Raw genomic sequence first — 19,064 nt, forward strand, 5'->3', positions numbered from 1 at the left:
ATTTAGAGGTAAAAGAAATGGAAGACCACGTACAAGAAGTGAAGAAAAAGTGGGCCACGTATGGCTGCACTATAATGTGTGATGGATGGACAGGCCCTACAAAATTATCCATCATAAATTTCATGGTTTACTCGAAAGGAAGCACAATTTTTCTAAAGTCGGTAGATGCTTCTGACAAAATAAAAGACCATGAATACATATATTCCTTATTAAAACATGTTGTGCAAGAGGTAGGAAAGCAACATGTTGTCCAAGTGGTGACCGATAATGGTAGTGCCTACAAGAAAGCGGGTCTAAAATTAATGAAAAAAATTCAACTTGTATTGGACTCCTTGCGCCACTCATTGTATTGATCTCATTTTTGAAGAGATCGGAAAAAGAGAGGCAATAAGCATAGTGATCTTGCAGGGGAGACCATATCACTTATTTTATATATAATCATGGATGGTTGCTTGCTAAAATGAGGGAGCACTGTCAAGGGGATATTGTGCGTCCAGGGGCCACACGATTTGCTACAAACTACATTGCACTTGATAGCCTACAAAAAAAAAGAGTAGGTTTAAAATCTCTATTCACATCTGATGAATGGGCTGAGCATGCTCTTAGTCGAACAAAAATGGGTAGAGAAATTGAAAGTACAGTTCTTAACCATCAATTTTGGGATAGAGTGGCAAAAGTTTGTAACATTTATGAGCCTATATATCGAGTATTGCGTATAGTTGACAGTGAAGTGTGGCCAACATTAGGAGTTGTGTTTGAAGCAATAAGGGTGATGAAAGAGGCCATTGAAATAGGTGCAAGAAGTGCAAGATGGGTTCTCAAAGTCATCAATGACCGGTGGGAAAGAACCCTTGAACATCCTCTTCATGCAGCAGGTATAAAATATTTATAAATTTCAAGAAATTCATATATCAAAATACTTATTACATATTTATATTTTACTTTATTTAATTGGCAGCTTATTTCTTAAATCCAAAATGTCAATACAAAGAAGGTGTTGGGGAAGATCCTTATTTTCTTGATGCAGTTCACAAAGTTTTTAACACCCTTGAGCCACATTCCTCGGGCCTGGATCAAATTGGAAATGAGGTATATTTTTAAATAAAATAAGTCTTAATCTATGTTTAATTATTCAATAACAATATTTTTTTTTAGATTATTATATTTAGAGATGCTAAAAGAAGCTTTGGAGAAGCAGCTGCTAAAGCAGCTAGGGCAACCATGGCACCTGGTAAGTATTTTTATATAAATGTACAATACAAAGTTACAAACTTCAAGTATAATCTACTAAGTAGTAAATACTAACTTGTGTTCTTAAAACATCTTGCACAGCTGATTGGTGGATGATGTATGGATCAAGTGCTCCAATCCTAAGAAAGCTAGCATTGCGCATTTTGTCACAAACCGCATCTTCATCAGCTTGTGAACGAAATTGGAGCACATTTGCACTCATTCACACAAAGCAAAGAAATAGACTAGCCTACAGCAGACTTCAGCAGCTTGTTTTTTGTTATTACAACATGAAGCTTCGAATAAGAGATATGGAGGCCGAAATGGACAAAGTGGCTGAACAAGATCCCCTGGACCTTCTTGACATATCAGTTGAATTGGGTGATGAGGATGAGTATCCACTTTTTCAATGGATTAGGCCATCTCATCTTGATGAACGAGACGGAAGTCCCCATCCACAAATGGCCAAGCATGCACAAGATGACTTTGGCATCGATGTTAATCAGGTAATGGTAGAAGAAGTAATATCTAGTAGTGATGATTCTCAAATGAATCTTGGATCTAGATATGGAACTTCATCTATGCCCTCTGGTGGTGATGATGATAATGACGACGATGATGCTGGTGGTGACGGATCTAACCCCGGCGATAGCAGTGGGCAAGGTGGTGATGGTGGGGACTATGGAGGAAATGAAGGATGGCAAGATTATAGACCAGAAGTGGAATATACACGTCCTTCCCAACTAGAAGATGAGGGTCCACAAAGAGAAACACGTCCAGTTGATAGGCAGTACAGTCGTAGAAAAGGAAAAGGGAAGATGCATCAAATAGAAGAGGATACCTTTTCCCTTAGTATGGAATCTATGAGTATAGGAACAGAGCACGACTCTAATAGTTATGGTAGTTATGAATCTACACAGAACAGCTCCTCACAATCTACATATGGCCAACCGTTTTCACATGCAAATGAGCAGGCACAACAATATGGAAATTGGCAACCACATGTCTATGGGTATGGACAAACACGTCAAGAATATGGGTATGAGTATGACCAGTTTGTAAATGCAAAACAATCCTATGGACATACACAACAAGTAGAACATGCAAGAAGAAATCCTAGCACACGAAGATCTTCTGACCGAGTAGAAACTGCCATGAACCAGATGACTACGGAGGAGTATGAACAACACATGTACACCTATACTCAATATTTTGGAAATTATATGACATGGAGTGATTATTGTAAACAATATATGTCATCTCGAAATCCTAATGATAGGGATAGGAGAGATGACTTTGAGCCACCAAGAAAGTCCATGTGGTATTAGATCATTAAATGTATAATTTTTATTGAAAATGTAGTTGTTTAAATGATAATTTGTTGCCTTATATCTTAAAGGAATAGCTTCAAAACTTTATAATCATTTGAATGTTCTTCAGTTCATAGTTTGTTTCGCGATATGCAGTTTAATATCCTACACACTAGAAACTTGTCATATATGCATTTTTTTAATGTATTTTGATACCATATTAAGTATAATAATCTTTTCTAATATTTCCTAAAGTTTTATTTTAAATTTCCATTATTTACTATAAATTTTCGTAATTTCTTTAAATCGAAATCGAAATCGAAATAGAAATCGAAATTGAAATCGAAATTTCCGTAAATTGAGACCATCGAAATTTCCATCGAAATCGAAATTTAAGTCCTTGAGTATACTAGAATGTCGTTAATAAATACCACTACGAACTGGTCTAGGTACTTATGGAAAACCCTGTTCATCATATCCACGAACATCGTCGGAGCATTCGTCAACCTAAAAGGCATGACTAAGAACTCATAGTGGCCATATCTGGTTCGGAAAGTCGTCTTCGCCACATCCTCCGATCTGAACCTCACCTGATGATATCCTGACCGCAAGTCGATCTTCGAAAAGACCCTCGTCCCCTGCAACTGGTCAAAAAGATCATCGATACGAGGTAAAGGATAATGATTCTTTATAGTTACCTTGTTAATCTCACGGTAATCAATGCACATCCGCATCAACCCGTCTTTCTTCTTCACAAACAATACTGGAGCTCCCTAGGGCGAAACACTAGGTCGAATGAAAACCCTGTCTAGTAATTCCTGCAACTGCTCCTTCAACTCTCGAAGTTCTGCTAGAGCCATCCCGTATGGAGCTTTAGAGAACGGCGTCTTACTAGGCAATAACTCTATAGCAAACTCCACCTCTCAATCCGAAGGTAAACCAGATAAATCATCTGGAAACACATCCAGGAACTCGCCGACTACCAGAATATCCTTGAGTCTCAACTCATCCTGCGGCAATTCTTGCACACAAGCTAAGTACCCCTGACATCCGTCTAGGAGCAACATTCTCACCTGTAGGGCCAATAGAATCTGTGGCGCTGGACACACACATGATCCCACGAATTCATATTCCTGCTTCCCAGGAGGTTTGGACACTACTACCTTCTTACGACAGTCAATCACAGCATAACTGGAGAACAACCAATCCATCCCCAAAATGACATCAAACCCTGACATGTCGTATATCGCGAGGTTCGCCGGTAGCAGCTTCCCCTAAATTACCACTGGGTAGTCTTCCAACATCTTCCTACAAAATGATACACTCCCAGATGGCGTAGTAACAAATAACACCTCGTTCATGTCTCGGGTCTCAACCCTATACCATCCTACAAAATTCGCAGATATAAACGAATGGGTTGCACCCGAAACAAACAAAACAGAAGTTTTATTTTGAAAACAATAATAAAGTACCTATCACCACGTTTCCTGCAAGTTCAGCGTCCGCTGGAGTAAGAGAATATACTATGGCCAGAGCTCTATTCGTCTGAACGGTTCCCCGAGGTATCTGGTTGCTTCCCCAGTTCACACTAGATGCAAGTACGTCTCGCTTTGGTGCACGACAATCACGAAATATGTGACTTGGCTGGCCACAGTTGTAACAGTTACCCCCAAATGACCGACACTCACCCTCGTGCCATCTACGACATCTGGTACAACGTCCAATAGTCTGGCTCACCTAAGACTCTTGGCACTCGGTATTCTGACGGTAGCCCGAGCCTCTGTTCCTCTTCTTCCATGATCCATGACAAGATCCTAACTGAGAACCAGATAGTACTGTCCTCTTCCTCGTTTCCTGATCCACCTCATCCTCTCAGATACCGGTCTCAATCATCGTGACTTTATCCACCAACACCGAGAACTAGCAGATCTAAAGCATACCCACTAGTTTTCGGATATCCTTCCTCAAGCCCTTCTTGAACCTTCGAGTCTTCTCATACTCGCTCGATATCAAACACGGCGCAAATCGGGATAGCTCTATGTACCGAGCCGCATACCCTTGCACCGTCATACTCTCCTGAGTCATAGCAGAAAACTCATCCGCCTTTACATCACGCACAGAAGCCGGGAAGTATCTGTCGAAGAATACCTCCTTGAAACGGCTCCATGACATCTCCTCAAGGCCGCCCCTCTGCTTCTCCAACAAATTCACTGCAGTCCACCATCGACCCGCCTCCCCAAATAGCTGGAAGGTAGTATAGAGGACTCGCTGTCTATTCGTGTAGTGCAGGACTTCCAAAATCCTCTCAATCTTCTCCATCTTGTCCTCAGCTATCGTCGGGTCAGGTCCTCCAGAGAACGTCGAAGGATGCATGCGTGTGAACCTCTCAATGGTGCACCCCGCAGTAGTAGGAGAGCGCTCGCGTCTCCTCACACTCCGCCCGATCTCCTATAAAACCTGCCTTGTCAAATCTCGAGGCACAAAAGGAGACTCATCATTCGCAGTCTCCTCGGAGCCACTTCCTAGGTCATTATCCTTGGGCTCCATTCTGCAGCCCAATAGGAAACTATTAGTATCCCTATAACATATACAGTTAACACAATGATTTACACTAATCATGTTAACAACTCCATACCAGGTTCAGGTCCGTCCTATCGCACCAACACAAAAGTCATCAATGATCTGTCATGCTTTTACTGGAATCGTCATTCTAGGAAAAACACGGAATATTGTCAACAAATCCCGGTCTAGCAACCGAACAACCCTCAACCAACTCTACCCACATCCACATCCTATACTCTGGTATGTACTCACATCTAAGCCTAACCAAGTCAACAAAACTAACAATCTGGTTAACTCTGATACCAAGTTGTCACGCCCCGAACCCCAAAATGAGACCCAAGGGTAAAAATGTAATCTAACATGTCCCTGTATCACACAAAACATCCACAGATACAGTACAACGGATGAGGGTCCGACCCCGAGGCGTTTCTAAACACCCTAAACGCATCCAAACACAAACATATAAGTAGTAGAAAAAGGTCATTCTATATATATATATATGCAGTACCATACTAGAGTCTATACAAGAGCAGAAACAGACTCTATCAAACAATGTACAACTAGGTGCCAACACATCCCAAAATGTCAACCCACCAAAATACAGTCCCAACACTTACCCAAGCGCTAACCACAGTACATCGGCCACTACGCTCTCTACACTAGGACGCTAATTACGGTTACTCGAAGGACCTATAAAAATGTACGTACAGTAGGGGTAAAACACCTCTCAGTAAGGAATAACATAGGCTATATCGGTGTGTGGCATTTGAGTATTATCATGATACAACATACACGCAATTAAATGCAGTTCCAATACTAATTTCACAACAATGCTTATACGCACGCACACACATGATCAACAATCCCAGTGTCGTCACACCCATTGGCACCACCGACACATGGCTAGTCCCCGACTCCCATGGCATCATACCGATGCTAAACTGGTGGATCCACAGCCTTCAGCCTGATCTGTCGGAATAGGCTCACGCCCTCGGAATATAAATCCAGATACTCTTTCAATCTATGGCCAGCGATTTAATATGCCCTTCGATATAGAGCCGGACACTCTCAGTACCTGGAACAATTTGAAACTGCGTTCCTACTAGCATTTCAACCAATCACGCACACATGCATGCTCATATAACCAAACAAACTACACCCATTTAGTAATCTAAAATCACGATTTTTCAAACATATGCAGTTTAAAACAAGTCAAGGCACGGTCATCCCTATAACACAGTATAAATCAGCTTATACGTTCGGTTTTCAACAAAACTAGGGATGCAACCCGTCGCCTCCTTTTTCCAAAAACTATAATCATGAAAAACCCATAGTTTTCCCCGTTAGATCCCCCCAAATGAGTAGCCAAAACACACACAGAACCGTGAACCATAGTTTTACTAAGTCCGATTTCAAAAATAACCGATATAAACACAATTCCCCTTACCTTTTCCTCAAATAAAAAATCCCGAACTCTAAGGCTCCTAACCAGCAAACCGAGTTCTAAAACCTACAAATCACAGTACAAAATATACTCACAACACTGTTCCCTACAAAACTACTGGATCAGAATTGAAAACTGAGTCTTACCTCAATTTGACGCTAAAACCCGAAATTCTTCGAAATGGGATTCTGATCTGTAGAACTTGTAAAAAATCCTTTCACGATCCTCGTGGTAATTTCAGATTCACGATTCTCGCGACGAACGACAAAGAATTCTAGAAAAAGGAAGTGTAGGGAGAGTTCTAGAGAGAGAGAGAGAGAAGATAATTGAGTTTCTCAATGGTTAAGCAATGAAACTGATATTTATAGCCCCTTTGACCCGGCTGCCCTCGTCGACGAAATGGTGTCCTCGTCGACGAGGCTCTATAGTCTTCTTGTCGACAAGACGGTAACCTCGTGGACGAGCCTGAAAACACCAGTTTCCCGAGACTCCTCGGCTTCTCCTCGTTGACGAGCCTCTGAACTTTGTCGACGAGAGATACAAGGCCTTCGTCGACGAACTCTGGCTTCATCGACGAAGCCCGTTCAAATTTAAATTTTATCCCTCTCTTATTTATTTAAACTCATTTTCCACGGTTCAGGTTCTTACATTTATGCATTACATCATTTTCAATTTCTCATTCAGCTTGCATAATAGATCCAATGTATCGAAATCTACAAGTGCTATTTATTTCATCATCATCAAGTTTAACTTTGTCTCTAATATTCCTCCTATCATTACTAAAATTACATTTCATATATTCTATTTAATTTCTACTTATCCTAAAGCCTCTAGATTCTAAAACTTCTGTCCATAATTCTAACTCAGCCTCTACTCCGTCCCTAGTTTCGTCAATTAATATAATATCATCTGCAAACAACATACACCATGAAACCTCCTTTTGAATACTCTCAGTCAATTGGTCCATCACTAAAGCAAAAAGATAAAGACTCAAAACAGATCCTTAATGTACACCTATGATAATTGAAAATTCTCTAGTTTTTTTCATTTATAGTCCTTACACTAATCATTACACCATCGTACATATCCTTAATGACATCGGTATACCTACAATGTAATGACCTGCTAAATTAACGGGGGGGTTTTTTTTTTTTAGGTAATAATTATTAGGAAATTCCATTTCTCTAATACCTTCTTATATAAAATTAGTCATCCACCTAAGCAGCAAGAAGCTAAAATCACACAACCACCACCATATATAAATATGTACAATACCAGAGAGCTACAATGTTTCCAAACTATACATATATGATTGTTTCCCAAAATACCCTCAACTAGGTTAAGGCTATACAGAAATACTCCCAAAAATACTTACTTTACAGACATGGCGGTACTGAAGCCCCACTACCTGCGAGCCTGATCTGCTCGCTTAACTGTATCACCTGAAAAATATTAATTTAATGGGATGAGACGACGCTCAGTAAGACGAAATATGTTATTACTAGTGTGTGGCAAATGAGTTACAATACTATGAAAATTTATTCCTATATAATTATGTATAACTGAATCTGTAAATGCAGTACAAGTAATATAAGCCACCACCTTCTTCCATGTTGCATAACATATCTGTACTTTAGGTTTCTATACATAATACTTTTAATATATATATAAGTATATTCCTTATTTCTGTGAAACTATACATATATAATAATAACTGAAAACTTCTCTGGATGGATAACTATATGTCATGATTTAACCCCTTAGGACAGGTTTGTGCGGCCTGTAGACAAGATCTATCACTGAATGACCTACTAGGATAAACCGCTATACTTCGTCAGTTCGATCGGCCCTCCTCAACCCATATCTAATGGGGAGTGTGATGACCCAAAAATATATATATATGATTAAAGTACAATAATAATAAAATAATAAAAATAGTCATTAAGTTAAAATCAATACAGAAGTGTTTTTCTGTAGGATCCTTGATTCCATGTTTGATGCCTAAGAAAGACCTTGTCTTAGCGAGTGCTCAGAGACCATTGCGGCTCAGTCGCTCCCTGGAGGTCGGCCTGGTCAAAATGGAATTTCATAGGATAAACAGGATAGACACTATTTGTACACGTAAATAAGTATATATACATAAAATAATGTTTTGACAGACATAATTTGTAGAAATACATAATAAGATAATAATAATATAGGTATCATATGTGGGGCCCACAAGACTATGTGGGGTCCACATGAGTCCCGGAGCCACAAGAACCTGTTTATATACGTAAATAAGTACATAAAATAATATTTTAACTGATATAATTTGTAGAAATATATGATAAAATAATAATAATATAGGTATCCTATGCGGGGCCCACAAGACTGTGTGGGGCCCACATGAGTCCCGAAGCCGTATGGAGGTTTTCACAAGTCTCAAAGCTATGTAGGATACATAAAATCGTATAAGAGTTATTGGAGTTACGTACGATCCATTTTGGTCTCAAAGTTGTGTGGGGCCCACAAGACCATGTGGGGCCCACATGAGTTTTCAAAATTTAAATTTAATTCTTATTCAAAAATAAATAATAAAATAAATGATTACTAAAAATAGTTTAAAAGTAATAATAATAAGAATAATAATGATAATAATGATAATAATGATAAAGAAAAATAATAAAATAATAAAATAATTAATTAACTAATTGATTAATTAATTAGGTAAGTAATTAATTAAAAATTTATTGGGAATGGTGGCAAGCACTCCCACATGGCCTCCATTCCCATCCCACACTCAACCCATACCTTACCCATACCTTGCCCATTCTTTAATTTTTAAAATTTTAATTTCAACCCATCTCCCCACACTTTTATAAATTTCATTTCTTCCCCAAAATTTTCCTATAAATAGGGAGCTCTCAACCTTCATTTTTCACAATAATTTTCCAAGGAAGAGAATGATTAGTGAGTGAAAGAAATTGTGGTGGAGAGAGAATTTTTAAATAAGTTCTCAATCACCCACTCTTTCCGATCTCATTTTTTAAAGATAGTTATTGTGTTCGTAGCACGCGGTAAAAGAAGAAGGTAAGTAAATTTTGATTATGTTAGTTTCTTTTTATTTTAAATTCATACCCGAACTTATTTTGTACGTAAAATTTAATTATGTTACTTAGTTCCACAAAATTTCCATGAGTTTATTTTTACGCATATTTAATTATACCAGTTCTATCTTTAATATACTTGCATCTATTTTTGGGTTAAGAAATGTTCCAATCCCTTCGGGTAAATTTTCAGCATTTCTTTCTATTCAAAAATAAAATTATATATATTTTTAACACAAAAATTGTGTGGCATGAGTTTATTTCTACGTTACATTTTTTATGTAAATATGAGTAAAGATGAGATTTTCACGATATTATTTTAAATTGCATAAATTATAATAAGATGATTTTCAAACCCCTTATGGCAACGAAAGTTCAAAGTTACAGATGCTCGGTACCGCAACTTAAAGTTTATACGGATCAGAGTGCACCCACACTGTTTACAGAGTGGTTATTTATGTTAGTGGATTTCTCCTGAGTGCACACCTGGTTCCGGACCAGGACTTAATAAGGAAAATCTCACTTAAAGTTTACGTACGTTGATTTAGTTTGGTCGGCCAGCCAGTTAAGTCCAGTCTTCGGACCGCACAACCCAGTCATGGGGGTAAACATGACTTACGGCAAACAGGCCTAAGGGTGGTTTTTATAATATATGTTTATACATATTTAATTACGTATACAAGTTACTGATGATTTGAAGGAAAAGTATAAGTTTACGTGAAAAAAATCATTCTGGTGCTTAAATGACGATCTAAGGAAAACGTATAAGGAAAAGTATATGTATGTTTATCATTAAATGTTTTTACAGTTTTAAAGTTAAAAGTTTAATTTAGCAGTTATAATATATGATTATAAAAATTTACTGTTGAAATTGATGACAAAAGTTTTATGCAGAAATTTTTAAATTTATATTTATTCTAAAAGCAGTCTTGAAGTTATATTATTAAATATTGTTTTACGAAATTCTTTAAAAGCTCATTTTAGCCACACACTAATAATAATCTTATTTACTTACTGAGCGTCGTCTCACCCCAATCATATTTTATTTCAGATAACTCTGAAGGACATGTCGGAAATCAGGCTTAGCAAGCATGCGGGTGGGGATTAGAAAAATAAAGATTTATTAGAAATATAGTATGATTTCAGATATTTACGTTTGTGTAATTTTCTTCTTTTGAAATAAGTGATTGTAACATGAATAATTAGCGCTCTGGTTTGAATAAAATTGAGTTTATTTGCTTCCGCTGTAAATTAGTAGTAAAAAGTTAATATCCCAGACCCCTCGGGGTCGGGGTGTTACAGGGAGACTGTCCACACGTAGGCACGAGCGACTTATCTACCACGTATTATCTAAATAGGTGGTTGCGCTCTATGTTATATATAGCAACGATACCGTGTTCTGTAAACTGTATTTGTAATAGTCCATCAAGGTCTGATACTATATAATACATCTATATATACAATTATCTGTTTTACCATGATTCTGTAATAACTGTATTAACCATGATATTGTAGTAACTTGTAACTATATTAACTGTATTTCTAAGATTAACTGTAAATCTGTATGTCATGGTACTGTAAAACTGTATAATCATGGTATTCTAAAAATGTTGTAAAACATATTCGCTGTTTATATATTTTGTATAACATAATTTTGAAAAATACTATAAAACATGTTTCTGTTCTATATTTATATTCTCAAGCCACACAGTAATTTAAAACATATTAAACATACTTGATAAACTGTATAAATTTCTGCTGTAAATAATAATCCGGTAAAAACGTATAATTTATACTGAAAACATACTAGAACTACCTAGCGTAGCATGTTTCTCTTACCTTATCTTTGAAAAGTCCCTACTATACTTTGGCCCTATATCCGCAGGGTTCTCTACTTAACACCTTGAAAACGACATTCCCTAGAACAAAATATCAGTATTTCTTTGCATACAACATTTATTATAACTGTAAGGAAAGCAAATACTAAATAAATGTCTTACCCTGAAATTGGGATGAATTTCAAACCAACTTCTCCAACGATCAACTCCAGTAGACTTGAAGAGAACTTCACCAGGATCGTCGTGATGACCCCAGATCTTCAATCCGGCGAGAAATGGAGCTAGGATCGAAGAGAGAAGGAGTGGGAGACATTTTAGAGAGAGAGAGAGAGAGGGTAATTTGCGCTAGAATTCTGTTAAAAATTCAAGTTTTCACTATTTATAGAGTCAGATTCGTCGACGAGTCCTGTAGAAAGTTCGTCGACAAACTCGCACCCTCATCGATGAATTTCAGACTTCCAAAAATTCTCTCTCAGTATCTTCTCATCGACGAGCCGGGTCTTCGTCGACAAGATCCTAAAGAACCCTCGTCGACGAAACCCCTGTGTTCGTCGATGAGACCTAGAAGAATTTCTTGGGTTATTACATACAACATACACCATTTTTTTCTAAAACCCACCATAAAACTTTCCTAGATATCCTATCATATGCTTTCTCAAAGATAGAGAGAAAATATAACAATAAATTAATTTATCTCTCTCCGTCTCTCTAGTTTGAAGAGTGTTGTGTGTGTCGATTCGGGTAGTAGTTTTGGTCGTGCCCTTCTCGCTCCCGAGTCAACTAGAGCTCCCCCTAATGTATTGTCATTGCCCCTATCGAAAAAGCATATAATTTCAAACCCTAAAATGCCCATCTTGTTTCTTTAGTTATGCTTGATTAAATTTTCATTTTCCTCTCATATTTGAGATAAAGAGAAATATATAATGAGAAATTAATTTATCTCTTTATTTTCTATTACAAAATCCTCGAACCAAATAGGTCTTGAATAATTCAGAGAGAGAGAGAGAGAGAACCGAACTAATAAAAGATATCAAGAAAAAAGATATGCTGATAAGATACATTTGGATAAATCCATTACAAGACATATTAGATTTAATCAAGTAGCAGTCAAATTTCAACATTATAACCTAAGATCCACTCTTCCAACATCAAGATGGTAGCATAAAATTGAATTTTCCCTTCTTTCTTTGAAATTTTCAAACTTGAAAGCAACATCATAATTCACAAGAATCAATTCCTAGGCTCAAGTCTCGTCGCTCGCATTTATTATATGGTATTTAAAAATTTATTATGTGTTTATCTCTCCACATGCTGCCGGACTACACATGTAAGGAAGTGTTAAAGCTTGATATACATTGTTTACCCACAATTTAACAACTTAAACTTTTAGGTAAAGTGGTAATCTAACATATAAGAATCAATCCCACCACTTCTATTCTGATTCCCAGATGAATCCTGCTTTGCCATCCTAGTTCATCAAAGTTGTATCATTAGTTCTCCCAGCTCCCGGCCGGGCAATCTATTGCTCTATTCTGAGGCCATCCGAATTCCTCCAACAATGCCAATGCAACCCCGTTCGTCCATCCGAAACCAGTCTGCATTGCAGGATTAATATCAAGAAGTTAATCCTTAATCAGTCTGCGATAAATAAAACCATTTCTCACACTAAGTCCACAACAGCCCTTGTACCAAAAATCCACTTAAGATATGGGCCAAAAAGGAATATAGCCTTGGTGGCTAAAAGGATACTTCCTTGCAGTTTTTATGCCATTTAAGTTTACCCCATCATACCTCGTCCGACGAAAAAGAGAAGAAGTGCGAGGAAGTACTAAAAGGTCGAGAGGATTCTCACCTGGGTGATGTATTCACCGCCACCTCCAGATTTTCCGCAGGCTTCTACGTCATATTTTTCGTGCATTGCACCCGTCTTCTTGTAGCCAGCATAGTTGGATCTTAGCCACCTCACGGCGATGTCTTCTGCGAAGGATCTTGCCTCTTTTAATCCAGACCGCACCAAACCTTCAATAATCATGTGTTGAATGGGTGCCCAACCATTTAAAAAATCCCTGCTTGTGAAAATTCTCCGTTAATTAGGACACACAAAAACACACACACAAAGTAGTGAAAGATCAAGTCAAGCAGGAACTGAAGCAGATAAATTTACCATTGTTGTCCTGAATTTGTCAACGAGGTTGCGATGCCAGCATCATGGAGCAGGCCTGAACTTTGGAAGCTCTTCATAACATTGCCCACCAAAGAAACATCTTCCCATGATAACATTGTAAAAGTTTACTTAGTAGATTTATAGAGAAAAGAGTCTGCCACCATGCACATCTAAATTCTAATGTCATGGAAAATATATGACAAACCTGAGTGAAATGACTCAATCCACAAAGGAATGAAGTTCGAAGCAAATATATTCTGATTCTGGTTGCAAGCCTTCCATGATTCAGCTCCCTAAAATGCATTGAGATGACTAAATTAGGGAAAATAAAAACTGTGGGGTTCTATATTTTAAGATACTACTGCTCACAAACTTCCTGTGAAGATACCTACCTTTTTGCATTTGAAGCTATCACTGAGCCAGTAATCAAGCCATTGTTGCATCTTTTCATTCCAAAATACAGAGTTCATTGCCTTTTTTCTCATTTGGGAAGCTTCAGAAAAACGTGCAGCTAAGCTATTGTTTCCAATTACATTTGCCAGGAAGGTTATATCAATTTCCATCTGGATCAGAGAACACAATAGCCCATAAGTGCATGGATTGCTGAATTCAACTAAAACCTTCAGAGGCATTGTAAAAATCATACTCCCAATATGAAAGCATTCAGATCCACAGGTATAATTGATGTTGTAGCCAAGGTTGTGAGGTCGGAGCTGTTTCTGCAACAAGACATCCAAACACTTTCATTGTCCAATATGCAAAGATCCTTAAGTTGAAACTTCATCAATCCCAAAACACTACAAAATATTAGGTGGTGGAAACAAACAACTCTAAAGTAGTGTTGGGGAGAATAGATTTCAAGACTTGGATTTGGATTTGTGTGGATTTGAATGAAATTCAATAAAATTTTGTACTGTGTTTTACACAAATCCAAATCCAAATCCAAGGTTTGAAATACAAGCTCCCAAACAGAAAGCAAGACTTCTGCCAAGGAAAACCTTATGTAGAATGTACAAAATATATAGGCTCCAAGTAAGGAATCTGTGAAATCTCAAAATGTGAAGTCCAGCTAAAAGTACTAAAAACTATTACCTCATCCATCTTGAACTGAAATCCCATCCAGACTCTGCAGCGGAAGCCAATTCACGGTATAATTTTTGCTTTTCAGTATCATTCAAGAGCTTGGAAGCAGTTTGATAGTCCTGCCAGATGATACAAGTCAGTAATTACATACAGTTAAACAATTCACATTCATTCACATGATGCGAATCCTAAACCAAGGTAAGCATGCAGGAGTGAAGGACACACAATAGTATAAGACTCTGGTCTGGGTTTGTTCCACATTGCATAGTATCGACTTAAATGGTGAATGCAACCTTGAGCATCTTGGATTGTCACCTCATGTATATCTACAAAAGGGGAAAAAAAAATTGGAAATCATCAGCATAAGACAACCGAGAAAAATAATGACTTGTGCAAAGCATTTGAAAGACTTAGACTGGGAACTCCCTCTTGCAATACCTGAACGCCAAAATTCATATTCTTTGAGAAGTGCAGGGAGAGACTTCCTAACAAACTCTATATCAGCAGTCCGATTGTATATCGCACGAATCATTGCACTTAGGAGAGGAGGCTGGCTGCAAAAAGGTCAACTTATATAGTTAAATTTCTCCTGAAAAAACAGATGTCAAGAGGGCTAAACAAAACTACTAGAGCCTTCAGAGTTAAGAATAAGAAGACGAATAAGTTAAATTTCACCTATACAAAAAGGAGAAGACAGTGGAACTGGGTGCTTTTAAAAATATGATTCAAGATTCATAATGTCAAGAGGGCAAAACAAAACTTAGAAGGCCAATCAGCATACTGCAACTATTTTTGAAAGATGGAAAACTAGAGCCTTAAGAAAAAGAAGAAGAAGAAGAAGAAGAAGAAGAATATTTAAAAATATTATATTGGGTTTTCACAAATCAACCTTCTTTCCATAGCAATCCCTTACAATAAGCCCCCTTAAACTTCAAATTCTGGATCTGCTTTATTTTATTAATTTATTATTTAATTTATTTTTTTAATTACATGAAACAATAGCCAAGCACTGAAAAGAGTAGCATTACCTTCTATTGGTGCAATAGGTCCTAGCACCATTGAGGACATAAGTATATTGATCTATGAGGAAAAGAAGATTAGTCACAATTGCTTTTGCAGTATCATACATTTGACTTGCTAGCAAACCCCTGCATTAAAAGTTAAGAAATTATTTTTTATATTTAAGATGTTGCATTTTATAAAACAAAAAATATAACCTTATGGCATAAGCAAACTTTCGAACCTAACCCCCACCCCATTTCCCCCCCCATTCAACATCCTTACTTTTTCTTTTTCTTTTTTTCTTTTTCAAAATATATAACTCAGGAAATTGATCTCCAAGATTTCTAAAGTCTGTCAAATTTGAACTTTAATTTTTTTCAACATTTTTAATTTCTAATAGTGTTGCATCACCCATGTTGTGATGCACAAAAAGACTGTGAAAGAGAAACATAATTGTCTAACCCTACAACACCTAGAGAAGAAAAACTCTTAAGATTGTTTGGAAGAATGGAATTTGATTTGGATTTGCATGGATATGTTCAAAAGTTAATAGCATTAGTAGATTTTGATACCTTCGATGTATCATGCAAGCAAAGGAAGAGATTGAAGAGGATGTGATTACAGAGTTAAAGTAGGTTAAGTAAAATGAAGGAGTGCTTTAGACGTGTTGTGTGATTATAGAATACTCTTAAAATTAGAAGGAAAGTTTTATAAGATAACCATAAGATCAAGCATGCTATGTTGATCAGAATGTTAAACAACTAAAAAGCAACATATCAAAAAGTAAAAATTGCAGATATGTGAACGATAAAGTGGATGAGTGGTATAACTTTAAAGGATAAATTAAAAAACAAACACATTATCAATATGATAGACATAACACTAGTAGAACATAAGACAAGAAAGGGGCAACTTAGATGACTTGAGTATTAGAATCATAGGTCAAGTAGTGCACCCCTAGAAGGAGTGAGTAAATTATTATTAATGGTAGTAGGAGTAGACCTAGACTTAAAATAACCTAGAATGAGCTATGAAAAAGGATCCAATAGCTCTTAAGTAAGTTGAGAAAATTCTCCTTGATTGCATGAATTTTCCGAAAGGATTCATACAGTCAACCCCAATTAATGAGAGTTAAAGGCTTGTTGTTGTTCTTTTGTTCAAATCCATAAAAATTCTATATTGTATTCTCCAAAAGCTAGGCAAACAATTAAAACTAAATTGAATTTAGGAATGAGTAGATTTATGTAATGGTGGAATTTTAGTAATGCAAATTAGCTTGAGCATTGGAAAGGTCATGGAGGCCTCTCAATCTCTTTTTTCTCATGATTGAATGTCGATGAATTAGGGGATGTCCTCGTTCATTAAATTTTTCAAAAAAGGGTTCGACACTAACCTGATTACCCAGTAAGAATCCCAATAATAAACCTCCAAAAACCGGGACCCTGGAATCACGACCGGCGCCGGCAGAGGAAGCAGAGTATGAAAGTCCGGCTGCTTCCGGACGTCATCCGAGACTCTCCGGCTCAAGTTTTTCCAAAGTGAATGCACCTCCAACGCCCACGCCCTCACATTCGGATGCTTCACGGCCGGCAAGAACCCCTCCGGCGTCGGTACAAAATTCGCCGGCAAAAAGTACACCAGATCATCCCCTGCTTCGTGGAAGTATTTCCCCAAGTAATCCTGCAAAGCTTCAACGGGAACTGACCCGTTTTTGGATCTGGGCAAGCTGTTGAAGGCTTTCTCGGTCGTCGATAGGTCGAATTTCAGGGACAAGTCGACGTACCGTTTTGGATCGAAACCGGAGGAGCCGAAGGTGTTGAGTGCGGTTTTCTGGACGCGTTGGAGGAAGGTGACGAGTGGGGTTGAGGGTTTTACGGGGCCGGAATCGGGAGGATTGGATTGCGATGGGGTTTCAGAAGCGGACATGGGATTTAAGAGTAAAGGAAAGAAGATGAAGGCGAGATAGAGAGAGGAAAATTTAGGGTTGGGGGAGCAAAAAGCCGCAATTAATGGAGGCGATTGGACGTTTTGGATGAGGCTGAAGACAAGGCGAGGATAATCGAAGCTGATTCATGGTTTTATAAGCAGAATGAATCTGAAAAAGCAAACAATGAAAAAGAATGAGATAGAAGACGACGAAGAAAGCTGAAGAAGAAGAATAAAAAGTCAAGAGAGGAAGAATTCTGATTCTGTCATGAAAAGATTGAACAGAGACACTGCCAAAAGCACCGGCTAAAGGAAGAATTTTATAAAAAAAAAAACGCTAATACTGGTGTCCAATACGGATACATTATATTCATACGATATAGCTAAAAAATAATAATTAAATAAACTGTAACAAATAAGGGGGAAGGCCGCGTCAATGGCTTGGCTCCTCGTGATAATTCAAAAATAATAATAATAATAATAATAATAATCCAATTAACTATAATGGATCAAGAAGGTGAAAGAAAAAGAGAGAAAATAAGGAAGAAACTCATTCTCTATTATACTTTTTTTTTATATTAAATTTAAAAAATAAAAAATTATTTAATATAATTAAAAATTAAAAAAAATTAAATACTATTGATGTATAAAGTTAAATTTTTGTTTCTAATTTTTTTTTTATTTTCTTTCTTATTTTCCTTAATAATAACCAAACATGAAAATGCAAATTTTTTTTAAATTTGTTCCAAACAAAGCCTAAAAAAATTAAAATTTTGACATATAACCAATTCAATATATTTAAAAAAAATAAATTATATATCAAGACTGTAAATAATCCAATGAGAGATAATCACTACAAATAAAGATTAAAAAAGTAATTTTGTAGCTACTACTCTTGTCATTCCCTAATCCCCACCTTTCTTACATTTGTGCATTATCCAACTCTAGTGTGTTTTCTTCACTCTAGAGTGGCCTTGAGAACAACAACAACAACAACAAAACCAAGTCTTAGTTCCACTAGGTAAGGTCGGCAAAATGAATCATTTTCCGTCAATTTATGCGATCATGGACCATTTCTTTTGATAGATTCAAGGATATTAAATTTTTACTTATTATCTCCTTTCAAGTTATTTTAGTCTACCCCTACCCCTTCTATTGCTCCCCACAATAACTAAGTCACTCTTCCTCATAGGTGCACTATATGACATATGTTGCAAGTGTTTATACCATCTGAGTCGTATCTTCCTTATCTTATCTTTTATAGGAGCTACACCTAACTTAACATAAATATGTTCATTCCTTAATTTATCTTTCAATGTTATATCACTCATCCATCTAAGCATTCTCATCTCGACACCTTTTACTTTTTGGATGTTATGTTTTTTCGTCACCCAACATTCTAATCCATATAACATT

The 19,064-nt window shown here is 37.0% G+C and overlaps 1 protein-coding gene across 2 annotated transcripts; it reads right to left on the reverse strand.

The window, feature by feature from the left end:
* Nucleotides 1-12,711: 12,711 nt before the first annotated feature.
* On the reverse strand, nt 12,712-17,987 carry LOC131157981 (probable trehalase). 2 transcript variants are annotated; one of them, XM_058112479.1, is made up of 11 exons: nt 17,116-17,987; nt 15,749-15,868; nt 15,159-15,274; nt 14,946-15,046; nt 14,730-14,839; nt 14,284-14,350; nt 14,030-14,200; nt 13,843-13,930; nt 13,638-13,737; nt 13,326-13,539; nt 12,712-13,068 (listed from the first exon to the last, which is right to left on the reverse strand). In XM_058112479.1, the coding sequence occupies exons 1-11, from the start codon at nt 17,646-17,648 to the stop codon at nt 12,964-12,966; spliced, it is 1,725 nt and encodes a 574-aa protein (XP_057968462.1). In that variant the 5' UTR covers nt 17,649-17,987; the 3' UTR covers nt 12,712-12,963. The 2 variants fall into 2 exon arrangements, with proteins under 2 accessions (XP_057968462.1, XP_057968461.1); XM_058112478.1 differs by having other exon boundaries at nt 14,284-14,356.
* Nucleotides 17,988-19,064: the final 1,077 nt, after the last annotated feature.

Source organism: Malania oleifera, chromosome 6, assembly GCF_029873635.1.
Source record: "Malania oleifera isolate guangnan ecotype guangnan chromosome 6, ASM2987363v1, whole genome shotgun sequence".
Taxonomy (NCBI): Eukaryota; Viridiplantae; Streptophyta; class Magnoliopsida; order Santalales; family Ximeniaceae; genus Malania; species Malania oleifera.